At 39.5% G+C, this 14,189-nt stretch overlaps 1 protein-coding gene across 3 annotated transcripts in view; it reads left to right on the forward strand.

Annotated features, from left to right (window-relative positions):
• flna (filamin A, alpha (actin binding protein 280)) overlaps window positions 1-14,189 on the forward strand; it is a 43,690-nt gene that overhangs the window by 258 nt on the left and 29,243 nt on the right. For all 3 annotated transcript variants that reach the window (XM_088408881.1, XM_088408882.1, XM_088408883.1), the window contains exon 2: window positions 4,943-5,403. In XM_088408881.1, the coding sequence (XP_088265007.1) occupies window positions 5,034-5,403 (370 nt within the window). In that variant the 5' untranslated portion in view covers window positions 4,943-5,033. The remainder of the gene's footprint in view (window positions 1-4,942; window positions 5,404-14,189) is intronic.

Below are 14,189 nucleotides of genomic sequence, written 5' to 3' on the forward strand. Positions count from 1 at the left end.
CCAATTCACACCCGCGTGCAGGTGACCGTGCCGAAGATTTCGGATCTTGCGGGTTGATAGCGCTTGATCTCACAACACGTAAACTAGCCTATGATCCTCTTGTTAGCGAGGCTTCATTTATGGCGTCTCACCAAATAAGGTAATCCACGGAGTGTGTATTTTTTTTTTTTTTTTAACCTCAGAGGCGAACGCATTTTCTCTCCCAGTTTACTTTTCATTATGAATTGTAGTTGTAATGTAGTAATTTCACCCAGAACACTACAGGATTTCATGTTTAACCCTTTTTTGGAAGGACGGGGGGAGGGCATCTTTTTTTCTCAAAATGCTTCTGCTTCTGACTTGTATTTTTGTAATTGCATGCGTGACTGAATGCACAATCAGAGAAAAATGACTTTGCCAGTTGTCTTCCGTACAAATGCATGTATGGTTAAACTCATTCTTGACCATTTGTTGTGTAAATCAACAAAACACAATAGTAGGGAGCAGCTTGACCTAGAGTTATTCAATGCACTATGTCCTTTTGACAGAACAAAGCACACTTTTAAGTCCCCTCACACACACACAGATACACAATCAAACCCTTACTTTTGATCCTGATTAACTTAATTTTATCTGTAACTCTCATCTTCCTTCTTGAGGTGGCACAATCTTTTGAGTGACAAATTGCTGATTAGCAAGTGCAGAAATACTGTCTGGCCTAACAAGTTGAAAGATTGTAGTGAGATCTTGTGAAAGCGTAACTAGCAATATTCATCTACATGTAAAGTGCAAAATACATAGATGTGATTCCAATAAGGTGTTTTAGGGTTGCATTGGAAAGGAAGAATCAACACTGCTAATAATTAATTATTTTTTGGTTCAGTTAGCTTCATTTATGTTTTTCTTATTTCATTTTTTTTTTTGTCTACGATCGAGCCTATGAATGGCCATTTAGACTCAGATTATGTATACCCCATTTGAAGTTAATTTTGTGCGTCAACATTGTTTTTTTTTTTTTTTTTTTTGTTTTTTTTACAAAACTTGATTGTTTTTACGGCAAGTTAATCCTGCAATGTTTGATTTTATTTATTCATTAGTTTATACTAAGCACTCCCAGCAAGAATAGTCATTGCCAAGTGTGGCTTCTAATGGGGATCCAATTAAAAAAATGATACAGTGCAGGAGCAAATACTAATGAGGTGTGTAAAATGGCAAGTGCAATAACCATGCCATTTATTACATTTAACTAGCAATCACTGACGCTTCGATTTAATTTCAAGGGGAGCATGTAGGTATGAAATTATGTTTGGATTTTACTGTATTGGACACTCTGCTGGTTAGACAGTCACATCCTCTGCTTGGGTGTGTGGTTGACTGGGTGTGGTGGGCTGTGACGACAAGCTGTTGGCATAGCCAGCTCACACTCAACAGCATCACAGAAGGGAGGAAGCAAGTTAGGACAAAGGTGAAGCGTATTTCGCCACTAAGAAGTTCTATGAATCACCTCTGCACACTCACGTCTGCTTGACGCTTATCCTTTAAAAGCGGTTTTGAATCTCTTCAAAGTCTGCATTTAAAGCCTTGAACTAATCTGTGTTATTAAGATTCCCATTTTCAAAGGCTTTTATGTAATGATTTTATGTAATAATCATTGCCTTTATTTCCAACATGTAGTGCGTCAAGAACAAACTTATTCAGACAAAAGCCACAAAGCAAGTGCTCCTCTGACTCAAACTTCATAAACTTTAAAAACTAGTGCACAGAATGATTGGGTGAGTGCTCTATCAGACCACACTTCTTGAATTTTATCATGCTGTGATATGGCATTCTCTGTTGCAGAAAGTTGATTAATTACCATCACATTAACGGGTTATGGCTTATTAGACCAGTGGTTCGCAACCCTTTTTCAATGATGTATACCCCTCATGAAATTACTCTTCAGCCGATGCTGTCCATTACCTGAAAATTGTGTTACCAATGACAAGATGCCTCAATATAAGACTTTGCAAAATAAAGGCATGCAGCATTTTACAAACGCATCACTATAGCCCTATTTAGCAATTAGTTGCTTCATGTACTAATTTGCTCATTGTCTCTTCCTGTCACTGCATTAAAAATAATTAAATTGTATTATTATTACCTACAATAACCCTTTTACAATCTCTTGTACCCTCTGAAGTGCCTTCATGAACCTTCAGCCTTCATACCCCCATTTGAAAACCACTGTATTAGACAATGCAGTTTAAAATGGCTTCAATTCCTTCAATGCCATTCCACTGGGGGTCTTCAGGGTGCTTACTGGTCATAAAACGAAATCAAAGTAATATCTAAGATTTTAATGGATGTCAGCATTTATTCTCTGTATATAAAAGTATATGAGGTAATTTAAAAAAAGTGTTTTGCAATAATGACAGGCAGTACAACAAAAGGTCGCTAGAGGGAAACAAAGGACACGTTAAAAAGTACCAGCAACCAGATGTCAGGGTCGTGTTTGTGCTACCATAGGAATAAACATTAGCTCACAACAAAGTGAACATTCCCCTCACCCCAAAGATCCCTAACAGAAACGGAGAAACCAACAGAGACAGAGGGAGATAGAGAAAATAATATTAGGTGATATTAGCTCTTGATTGTTACTATGGAGTTGTTAAGGGTATTGGGGGGGGGGGGGGGGGGGGGGATTCCTCAAATTCTCCATTGACCAGACACACACCCACACCACGCACAGAGACAAAAGCAAAGCATTCTAAGTAGCTGCAGGCCACGCTGTGTCTGCTGGCACAGAGCTCCTTATTTAGTCAAAAAGCTGCAGTCACATCCCTCCCTGTCTTTATGGCCACTACTGCCTTGTTTCTGTAACGAGGAATCCAAAGACTTTAAACTACTTTAAACTTGAGCCACTCGTGGCATGTTCATAAAGTTGGGGAGCCATATCATATCCCTTTAACAGTATGTGGAGGGCTACTTAATAAAAACATGCAATCATTCACTGTCAGAGCACAGAAGCTTATTGTAGTGCCTGTTGTACACTCTCTATTTCTCAATGTAGTTTCCTATGTAACAGATAACAATAATAGTTGTAAATGCTAATTTTTTAGCAGCTGTGGCATCAACATTACAGTGGGCAGCGGCCTAGTGCAGTGATTCCGAACCAGTGTGCTGCGCGGCACATTAGTGTGCCTTCAAGAAGGAGCAGTTAAACTGTGGAAATGATCAAATGTTGCCTAATTGTCTCCAAAATGTATTACAGACTAAAAAGAATGCATCTTTAACAATCTATGTCCGTGACATGTAGTGGCAGGCACAAGGATTAAATATGCTTGTACTGGATAGCACAAGTATTATACGGTCTTCAATCATTTAAGAAAGTTTTGTTTATTGATATTCCTTGGTTCCTAAATCATGTTTGATAATAACTGTGAGAAATGATTAACATGACCTGTGTCTTCAGACCAATGTCAACATGAAATAGGTATAATAACACAATTAGTAAATGTAAATGGGCGGTAACGTGGCTGACTGGTTAGCACATCTGCCTCACAGTTCCGACATCCCGGGTTCCACTCCATTTGCATCCCCTAGTTCCCAAGAAATCTTATATCAAACGTTTGGTGACCCCTGGGTCGGACCACAGTCACACACTGCAGTAAATCTATTTTTACAAATGCCCTTATATTGCACTTGCCTCAGCCTATACCAGTTGTGTCAAACTGGTTCAACACGGCTTTCAAAACCAAGAGTCGTACAGAACCTGTGTGACAACAGTGTCATTACGGTCCTGTACTGTTTGACACTAGTACAACACCTATATAACCCCTCGTGTAAATCCAGTCTTGTACTAGTAGAACCACCAGTGTTGGGGACCCAATATCACACGTTTTTCAAGAATCATGTTGCACTAGTTTGACAACAGTGTTATATGGCACCAGTGTGAATCCAGTGTTAAACCAGCATGACAGTAGTTGAACCAATATCACACTGATTTTGAAACTTGTGTGAACCAGTTCGACCCCAGACTTGTACACCGCCTGTGTGAATCCAGGACTGTAGTAGTATGACCTCATTTCGAACCAGTTTGGAACTAGTGTTGTAAATGTACCGCCCCTGTATGGCTGTATGCCTCCAGTTCAAATCCAATGGATTGGATACTCCCTCACTGGTTGCCAATCAGTTTCTGGGGACGCAAACAACCATTCATAGCCCCATCTACACTAAGGGACCAAGCCCCATGTGTGCTTTTGGAATAAGGAAGTACCACACATAGAGAACATACTAGGCCGGTGAGAGCCAGCTGTGAGGTAGATGCGCTCATCACTCGTACTCTGTACTGCCTTGAAATGCTGTTCTGTACAGCATATTCATTCTGTTGCGGTAAAGTGTTGTATGACTAAACTTGACTTCATGAGAACGTTTTTACATTAGTCCATGAATATGGAAGATTGGGAATGTCTAAAATTGTTACAAAAATACATTTTACAAGATTGACAGTTTCTCAAAAAAGGATGTTGAGCTAAATCTAAGGAGTGGAATTAATTAGCAAAAACATGATCATAGAGTGGCTTTCCTTTTTGTAGAAAAAAGGTAGGTTTGTCATCGAGGTTTTACATATATTTTCGGGGGGCGGGGCTAACAATTCCGGAAGTGTATTTGATCCAATTGAAATCGCACATGTATTAAAATGTCAATCCCGTTATGAAAATTTAAAAGAATATTCTGTAGGATGTAACAACATGCACTGACTGTAGAGGTTGTTGCGAATGATCCGGAATCCATCCTCTTTGGGGGGGGGGGGGCGAAATAAAAGTCCGTAATCGTCGTCTGAGGCAACTTGATTTTCGCCAGTGCACTTTCGTCGCCCCAAAATAACACACTCGTTTACAACGCAAACGTTTTATTATTTTGTTTGCGTGTTTTGAGAGGTGATTTTCCCGACTTCGTGTCTTGATTTGTTTCTGTCAAACAGACGAGGCCGAGTGGCAGAAAGAAGGAAAAGTTGAACAGACTCCACCCAGAAACAAGGCAGCGAACCGAGAGCCAGAACCGACTCTATAAAAATGAGTGGTTCCCACCCCCGGCTCCACCAGAGCGCCGCGCCCGCTCCCAACGCTCTCTCCACGGATAAGGACGCCGAAATGCCTGCCACGGAGAAAGACCTGGCCGAGGACGCGCCGTGGAAGAAGATCCAGCAAAATACGTTCACCCGTTGGTGTAACGAACACCTGAAATGCGTCAACAAGCGAATCGGCAACTTGCAGACGGACCTCAGCGATGGGTTGCGCCTCATCGGGCTGCTGGAGGTCCTGTCCCAGAAGAAGATGTTCCGAAAGTACAACCAGAGGCCGACCTTTCGCCAGATGCAGCTGGAGAACGTGTCCGTGGCTTTGGAGTTCTTGGACAAGGAGAACATCAAACTGGTGTCCATAGGTGAGTCAAAATGAGCGCAATTATTGAATCGGACATGCTTGAAGTTTTCTATTCAAAAGATGCTAATCTCTACATGTTGGTTGATTGTACATAAGGTAAGGAACTTTTTTTTTTTAACCCAATGGTCAATATTTGCACACGTTAACATTTATCACTAATCACTTGTGACCAGGTGCAGTGATTATATTGAGTCACAACTACCCATGAATTCGCTGTAAAAGAATGTATGCCGACGTTGGATCCCCACTTCATGAGCAACTGTGTAGTGGAAGTTTATTCTTTACAACTGTCATTCGGCACGTGAGAGCGACAAGGCAGTGCTAACATTTTGCCAGTTGAGAGAAAAAGCAGGCGGTTCCCCCCTGTGGGTGGTGTGTCTACATGGGCCTATTGCTTTGTCCCCCTTTTTTCTCCACTTGATTTGGGACGACTGGGAAGAGGGCCCCCGTCTTTCTATGCTTGCCTGCTCCCAGACAGGGCTCACATACTTTGATAGCAAACTTTGTGGGTCCCCATTAAGTTCAGGCAATATGCCGGGTGGAGAAGTGATCCCAGAGGAACCCTCTAGGTCCTAGGACATACCGACCCATTGTGTGTGATAATGATCCATTGTGGAATGGGGGCTCCATAATATGAGAATTTTCCTCCAGCCTGGCGACATTCATGTGTGTTAAACGGACTTTGCTTGGATATATATTTTCTCATATGTTGATGAGCTAGCATCAAAATGGCAGACTTAACATCGTGGGAGTTGTCATGAGCTAACTTTTGTCATGTTAATGTAAATACTCAAGCATTGGTGGCACAGCTTTGAATAAAGCAACAAATGCACTAAATAGGGTTTAGCCTTCTACAAAGGTCAAACTATAATTCTAGATGGAAATGGCAGCTAATACCGTACTGCATGTAAGAGAAATGGAGCAAGAATCTGCAAGAGCATTACTCTGCTATTTCCAAATTTTGACCCTTTTTTTTTGTTTTTTAAACAGGTAAAGACTAAGACCAGTGATTTGATTTGAGCACTTAAAAGTCCCTGAAAAATAATTGTCTTCTAAATTAGCCACATCACAGAAGTATTCCTAGCAATCCTGATAAATCTGGACAATTCAAAGAATTGCTTGGTATATTAAATGAGGCATCAAAATCATAAAAAATAAAGCCGCTCACAAATGATGTGGATCCGTCTGCTGAATTTGTCTGACACTTTCTTATTCTACCTGGTCCTAAAGCTTGAGCTTTGAAAAAAAGTATCCATGTAAAGTAGAAACATGACAAGATTTTCCAAAAAAATGGCATGTCAGGCAAAATGCTTTGTCACAATTGGCACATGAACCCAGCTTCAAAACAAGCGAGCCCTGATTGTTTGTTACCCTGAGTACTGTAATGTAATTTTCAGTTGACATCAATTGGGGAAAATGGCTACCTTTGAGATGTAAGGGTGGGTTTTTCTGCTTAATTCATGTTCCACAATGATAGAGTATAATCAGAATATCACGTTTGGACTAGCAAGGACATATACAACACATTGTAACTAAACATTTTTACTTTACTTTCCCTTTATGTTGCTCCTAGAATTCCAAGTAGTTTCTGCATTTCACAGTATTGTCCATTATAAATATGGTGTAGCCTGAATATGAGACATTGCATCCTTTTGTTGAATGAGAGTTTCAACAATTAACAAAAAAAAAAAATGGTACTTGCCCATTGGCCTATGATGGAAAAATACTGATTCAATATGAATCATACGGACGAAAGAACGGACAAAAATCAGGTAAAATAGGTAGATAAAGATTAAGCAGGACATGACACTTTTTGGCTGGTTTCATTAGGGTCACAGGCTAACATCTTACTCTGATACTCTCTAACCCAAGTTGTTTTTGAGAACTACCCTGTCTGCAGGTGACAGTATGCACATTTTGAGTGGGGTTTCAACTGCACAAAAGGAAGTGTGATTTTAAACCATCTGTCAATGCCCCATAGCTTCAGCATTTTATAAAAGTTTTTGCTTTCGAGTTCCACTTACAGCATATGAGCATGGGTGAAAACATAACCTGCACAGTGTGTGTACTTAAGGTAATCCTCCTAAAGTCAGAAGAAAGGTGAGGTTCTCAACTAATTTACTTCCATGTCTGTCTTCAAGACCATGTTAATGGGACATTTGCGGCGAGAATGACAAAGTAGCTGTCATTCAGACACAAGTGACATTTCAGGGAATGTCTAGCGTACTGTATAGTTCTTGGTGCTTGCAAATTGTTTTTGAACAAAAGGTAGCTGAGACTGCATTCTCTTGAGCCACAGCTCTGGACTAATATTTTTGAGTATCTTAATCCTCACTTATCTCACGTGTTCCAAATGGATCTTTGGGAGTGTGATTCCAGTTGACTCACCCTGATCTAGCTTCTCCTTTTTTGACTTGTCAAATCAAATGATGAGAGAGCAGCCCGCTTTGCTCTTTAACTTCCTCCTCTCATTTCAGAAAATGGACACACCCTTCCAGCCACCCTCACCACAATTTAGCACAAACTGCCATCGGAACACAGCATAATGCTTGAGGTCTCTTTCTTTCTTTGCCACTGTCCTAGTTATACCCGTGGCATGTCTTTTATAGCTACACTCCGCGGTCCCAAAGTGTCGATCTTGTAACATGCTACAGATGAGTCCCTTACACCAAACTGCAAATTCATGTGTCATATGCTAAGGAAGGTTCTGGATATATGTGCTTTTTATTTTTTTTAAACCATAGCTGTGAATGGAATGATATAAAGTTAAGACACATGTTTTTTTTTCTTTTTTTTTTATATAGAGTGAAAGTAACGGCTTGATTGACATTTACTTGCACATAGCTTGATTTGAGATCAATTATAAATGTGTTCAAAATATGTTACTACTTAAAATTAAATGAATTTGACATATTATAAAGAAACCTCAAGATATTGCATCCATGTGAAAGTGGCTCATCACAGGTGTCCAAATTAGTCGTGGCCACCAATTCTTCCACCACAAATTCGGCATTTAAGCTAGGACCACCCAATATATTGTGAAATGTGGCAATTGCAGTATGCATCTTGAAAATATGTAAATAAATTTCATATTAAATTCATACTTTTATCTGATTCAACATCTCTGGGAATTACTGAGAACAAATTTTGTAACCCTCCTGTTATGTTTGTTTGGCAAGGAACACCAATAGACTCAGCGTGTGTTTAATAAATCAAACGTGGCAGAAAAACCTGAAATCCAAATTCAATCATTAGTTTCAATCAGTGTGTTATGTTCTTTTGTCAGGAACTAGAATAATGTTTCTGGTCTAAATGACCCAGAGGTGTGTTCCACAATGTATGCTAACTAACTGACTAAATTTGTGATTCCATTTGTTTCCTTAACCAAGAAAAATGTCAGAAATTCTAAAATGTACTAACTAAACTGTGAACAAATAACATTTTTATCAGATAGCCAAGCAGAGGTTTTGTACAAAAAAAAATAAATTCAACATTTACTGTAACATTCAAATGAGTCAGTTTGACCCACAACATGACAGGAGGGTTAAAAAAAAGGATTTAAAAAAAATGGCAAGCTGAAACAATTATTATTCCAGAATTTATTGAGCCAGGTAATTTAAAATGTAATTTCATTCTCTAAATGTAAATGTTTTAATAATTGCCACATTGAATTGTATGTTATTTTTTTGTATTTCCAGCAAGGAGCTTTTTTGGGGTTAGAAAGACCTTTTCAATTTGACAGCAAATGGAAATGGGCTGCAGGGATGTAACACATTAAAAAAACAAACAAAAAAAAAACAACAGAATTTTATGGCTTGTTTCATTTTCCACCAATGCACTATTAATAAGAATGATGCTCTGTTTCGATCGGTGGTGCTGCATTGGAAATAGTGCTAGGCAAAAATTGGGACTTGACTCCCCCTTTAGTCAGAGTCAGAGTTTCACTTTTCTGACACTCTGGGCATAAGTAAGCACTACACTACACGGAAGCTCCAATTCACTAGCTATGCTTGAGATTGCCTATGCATTTTTTCAACACTCGTGTTTGAATACAATGAATCATTCCCACTCCTCCTCATCCTCCTTGCTTGTGTAAAGTACCACTCGTTTATTAATTAAACCATAATCAGCAATATAAAGCCTTTTGTTTCGTCTGTTTCTTGTTATAAACATGTTGTAATTTATATTAAAAAGGAATATTTACGTTAAAAACAAAACTAGTCCATTTAATTGATGTGATTGAGCATGCATGTTGGCTACCACGTAAACACAAGCAAGTGTGTTGTAACTGTGACTGGATGTTCTCTCGTCGATTGCCTCGAGCTGAAAAGGCAGGTTGGGACACATACATGTGTGGCAACTGCCCGGCTATTTCATAATAGTGAAATGGAAACTAGGAAACGTACTTTTTGGCATATGGACACTGAGAGCCTAAAAAATGTATAGATTCTGTGAGAGGTACATGGATAGTGCGGCAAAACATTCCTCCTGCCATTTGCGAGCGCTTCTGGTTCGGCAACAAAAATGTAGAGAATCCATTCCTTGTTACTTCGTGGGTCCCTATTGGCTAGGAAGTAGTGCTCTAAGTTATTACCACAAAGTCATCATTTTAAGTAGAAATCCTGCTATCCCGTTAACTCTTTCAATACCAAGGACGAGAGTTCTCGTCTTTTAAAATAGTAACATAAATAATACAATTCTCATTAAGTATGTTTTTTATGGAGTGTAGCTGACACCCAAGACTAGTGCTTAACTAATATTAAGCCAAATTAGTGCTTTAGTGCTCCCTGTGTTTGGATGGCAGTGTTTTCATGCATACAAAACATATATTACAAGTAAGAAAGGAATGCAAATTAATCTTTCATATGATGCCATCCATGTTTACATTGACATAGCTCATAATCTGTCGACCTTGATAGATGAGTGAAAATGTGAGGGTTTTTTTTTCACCCGGTAACCCTCTGAAAGAGTGACAAGCTTTCTTTTCCTTCAAAGTTGTAGGCTTGTCACTTGTCTCTTTGCAGGATGGCTGTTTCTTACATGTTTAACTTATTTGTGAGTGAAATTTTGGCGCTCAAGTGACCGAAACAAATCCATGAGAATCCAGCCAGTGTTCTAAATACAGTGGACCCCCATATTACAAGGTCCCTGATTTACGTTATTTTCATGTTGCGACGTGTAATACTGAGTTTTTCATCCCCTCTTAATGACATTTTCCCGGTTATGTGACCAAAACAACTGTCATGACCCTATCGGCCTGACTGTATTTGTGTTGTTTTGCCTCCATCTGATGGCGTTATTAGGTAATTGCACTTATTTGCTATTGCCGTCTAACTGCTTCCATGCAATGCGTGACCACAATGCTGGTCTGCTATTGGTTGGCGTCTCTTCACGGAGATGGTGGTCTGCTATTGGCCGGCATCACTTGTTTCAAAATGGCGGAACGGTAAAGCTTTGTTCCTTTTCTATCCAAATAGACAGTGAAAGGCGGTGATAAGACAGTGAAGAACAAATAAGTTAGCAATGGTAAGTTTTGCATCACAAAAGAGACCAGTTCCTTTTCAGCACTTTCAATGCTTCAATAATTTGTAACACAAACCCATCCTGTATGTGTGGACTGACAAGTAGTTTAGTTTTTCAGGGGAAATAAAAGCTTATTCATCACATCACTCCAAAAATAATAATATGAACATTTTTTCTACACACACTGTGATTAAATCTAGTAGTATCTTGTTTTATCTATAATTCTCTTTTTCTTTTTTTTATACTTTTTGTTGAGTGAATATTGTGACATAGATGGCCCAGTGTTTTGCAAGTTTCCCCCACAGTTCTGAGGTTCAGACTCTGAATCTATGGATGACCTTTAATTGTTCATAGGTGTCCTTTACTTTAACCTAGTCAGTTTTGATAGACTTCTTCTTAACCATGGACCTAATTAGGATAGGTGGTATAGAAATGTTAATGGATAGATAACAGAGGAATGTTAAGCTATTCTCGTCCGAATGAATCACTTCCTGCCAGCTCCTTATCGTTGGCATAGCTTCCTGTCTGCAAAGCCAAAAAGTGGGACTGGTCAAGGGGGTTTTGAGCATAAGTAGAACATGCATTCTCATTCCGTTCAATGGCATTCAGCCAATTGCATTACTTCAGAGTTGGACTCATGCCCTTACGCCCCATTCCTCATGTATAAACCGAGCAAGGCATGTGAAGCCACAGTTAGGGATTCACAAAGAAATGTCTTGTTATGTAATGGAATCGTAATATATGTATAAGATGGAAGACAAGCAGGGTACACTGCTGGAAATGTTCTGTGCTTTTTGAGCTCATCAATGACTTACAAATGCAAACGTGTGTGTTTGCTCAGTGTTACCAGATGCTTCCATGAAAAACCACCTGATTGAAGCCACATGGTATTTATTAAAGCCCCTCGTTCATCATTTCATACACTGCCTCCGCATCACTCCTAGCTTTAGCAAATCTTGCAGCCCCATTTTGGCCAAGCTCTTTCTTTTTGCGTTGTTAACTCAAACTACATTTTCACCGTACTGTCTCCTCACTTTAGCGAAGATTATCAGGTTGTGCAAAAGGGATCGAACAAAAGAAATGCCATACAGCGCTTTCTCTACCTTTTCTTCTTCTTTAGGTCTTCCACCCTCTGTCTCAATTCCACCAATCTTCCTAAACCCCTCCTCCCTCCTCTGTAACCAGAGCCCATGGAATGGGAGGGCCGCCAAGATCGAGTTGCTTCTGCCCTTTTAAGGCTAAAAAACCAAGGGGAACTTTTTTTTTTTCCCCCACAGTCATAGGGAGTGAAGTGAGGGAGAGAGGCAGGGTGGGTGAGCGAGGGGAAATGGCAGAAAGGAAAATGAGGAAGTGTAGTAGATCCACTGTGGCTTGTTCAAGGGAGGGAGGCAAGTGGAGGAGGAAGGGAAAAGACCCATGATAGCAGGTCAAACTGTGAGGCTGCAAAATGTTTTCATTTTGTAAAGTAAAAAAAGAGAGTGCAACCAAGACCTTTTTAAATCCTGATATTAGATATGAACCAATTTGAAGATGAAACCTTTTGTGATTGCGAGAATGGCCAACAGATCAAGAAGATGACAGATTCTATTGATGGAAGGCTTATAACTTACTGAAAAGGAGCGTAGCTGTATTGGTCACAGATTTTTTTTTTTGAATGTTTAAATAAACAAGTGTGATGGGAAAACATTTTTTAATTTAGTTGCATAATAATTCTGCTTACTAATAGTTGTACACACAGAACTTTTCCTAAGAAGCCATAATTACTTTTACGTTGAAGCTGAAATTCGGTTGAAACTACTTTAGATTTCAAAATGAATAATCAATCATTAAAAAGAATTTTCAACTACTTTATTCATTAGTCCTTGTTAAACATCCTGCTTGTTTTAAAACAAAGATAGTCCATATGTTTGCATTTGTCATCTTTAAACCGCAACATTTTCCTTTTTTTATTCAGCCCAACAATTTTACAAGGCATCTTACCCAGCTGTTTCCAGACTAGCGGCTAAAAAAGGATGGGTGAATTTACAACTCCAGCATTATTTGCTTTGATTTGGTGGAGGATTACAATGTACTGAGTTTTGTTTCATTGGAAATTATAAAATCTAGGTTGCTTGCACAGGAATTGAAATTAAAACAGAATGCATGTCTGTTTTTTTTATGAGTAATGGACATGGGTGGCTTGTCTCATCTGTTGAAGCACATTGCGAAAGTTCAGAACTTCAAGTCCTGTTGATGCTCTCACTGTTCTTTTTCCCATCTGTTCTGCCATTACTGCCGATCTTGGCGACGCTGACACCGGCGTAGGGGGAATCCAAGGTTTTTGTGATGTCATTACTGTGACAGTCGACTAAGGACTGATGTCTGCACAAATGTGCCATGTAGTTGAGTCATGGGAATTTTTTTGACACATACGCACATGCACCCGGGGGGTATTAGTCAGCAAAGGGGGGGTTATGGCGCTGTCTGTGTCCGTATATGGGCTCCGTCTGAACTGGTGTGGTCTGACGGGAATGCCGGCACATTCCTAGGAAGTTTGGTGGAGAGAGAGAGGTGGATTATTAAGTGTGAGCAGCTTTGAGTCTTGAAACAGGAGAAGGTTAAATGATTACTACTTTCTTGATCAAAGTTTAAAAAGTCTGAGATGTTAATGTGAACACCAAAAAGAAATTGAATATCTATTATGACAGCTTTGATTTCTTGTCAATTCTTATTTTTACCTCCAAGGATGGTTCTTGGTACTGTAAGTGTTTGCATTTGTGTTCACTGCTACAGTTCTTAGCATGAGACTTGTCTCACGTGAATGCAAGATTATATGAAGGGCAGATATTCTTCCAAGTATGTGTTCATTTGAAACTGACATTACAAATTGACGGCCCTCGTCCTTGACACTCCCAACACCTTCTTTGATTGTACTCTACCTGGTTGACAAAACACAAATCTGTTATTGGTCTCTTCAGACCAGAGGACATATTTCCAGTAATGTTTTATTGTCTTAATTTCTCAATCTGGAGTACATTTGAAGTTGAACCATTGTAGCCAGTGAGACTCATTAAAGAGGCTGGTTTAGCAGGCCACATAAATTAATAAATGTGGGGCTTCTGATCTGACATAGTTCTATTCATCTGGTGATTCCAAGGTGATAGGTCGGGCAGGTGGACACACCCTTCTTTTGGCACATTGGCATTCTTAAGGCTTGTTCTGACGTGTGGCATTCTTTAGTACACAAGGAGCCTCACTTCATTTATAAGCAGTTGTATTTGTTTT

Source organism: Hippichthys cyanospilos, chromosome 2 (assembly GCF_059441005.1).
Source record: "Hippichthys cyanospilos isolate Australia breed blue-spotted pipefish chromosome 2, RoL_Hcya_1.0, whole genome shotgun sequence".
Classification (NCBI taxonomy): domain Eukaryota; kingdom Metazoa; phylum Chordata; class Actinopteri; order Syngnathiformes; family Syngnathidae; genus Hippichthys; species Hippichthys cyanospilos.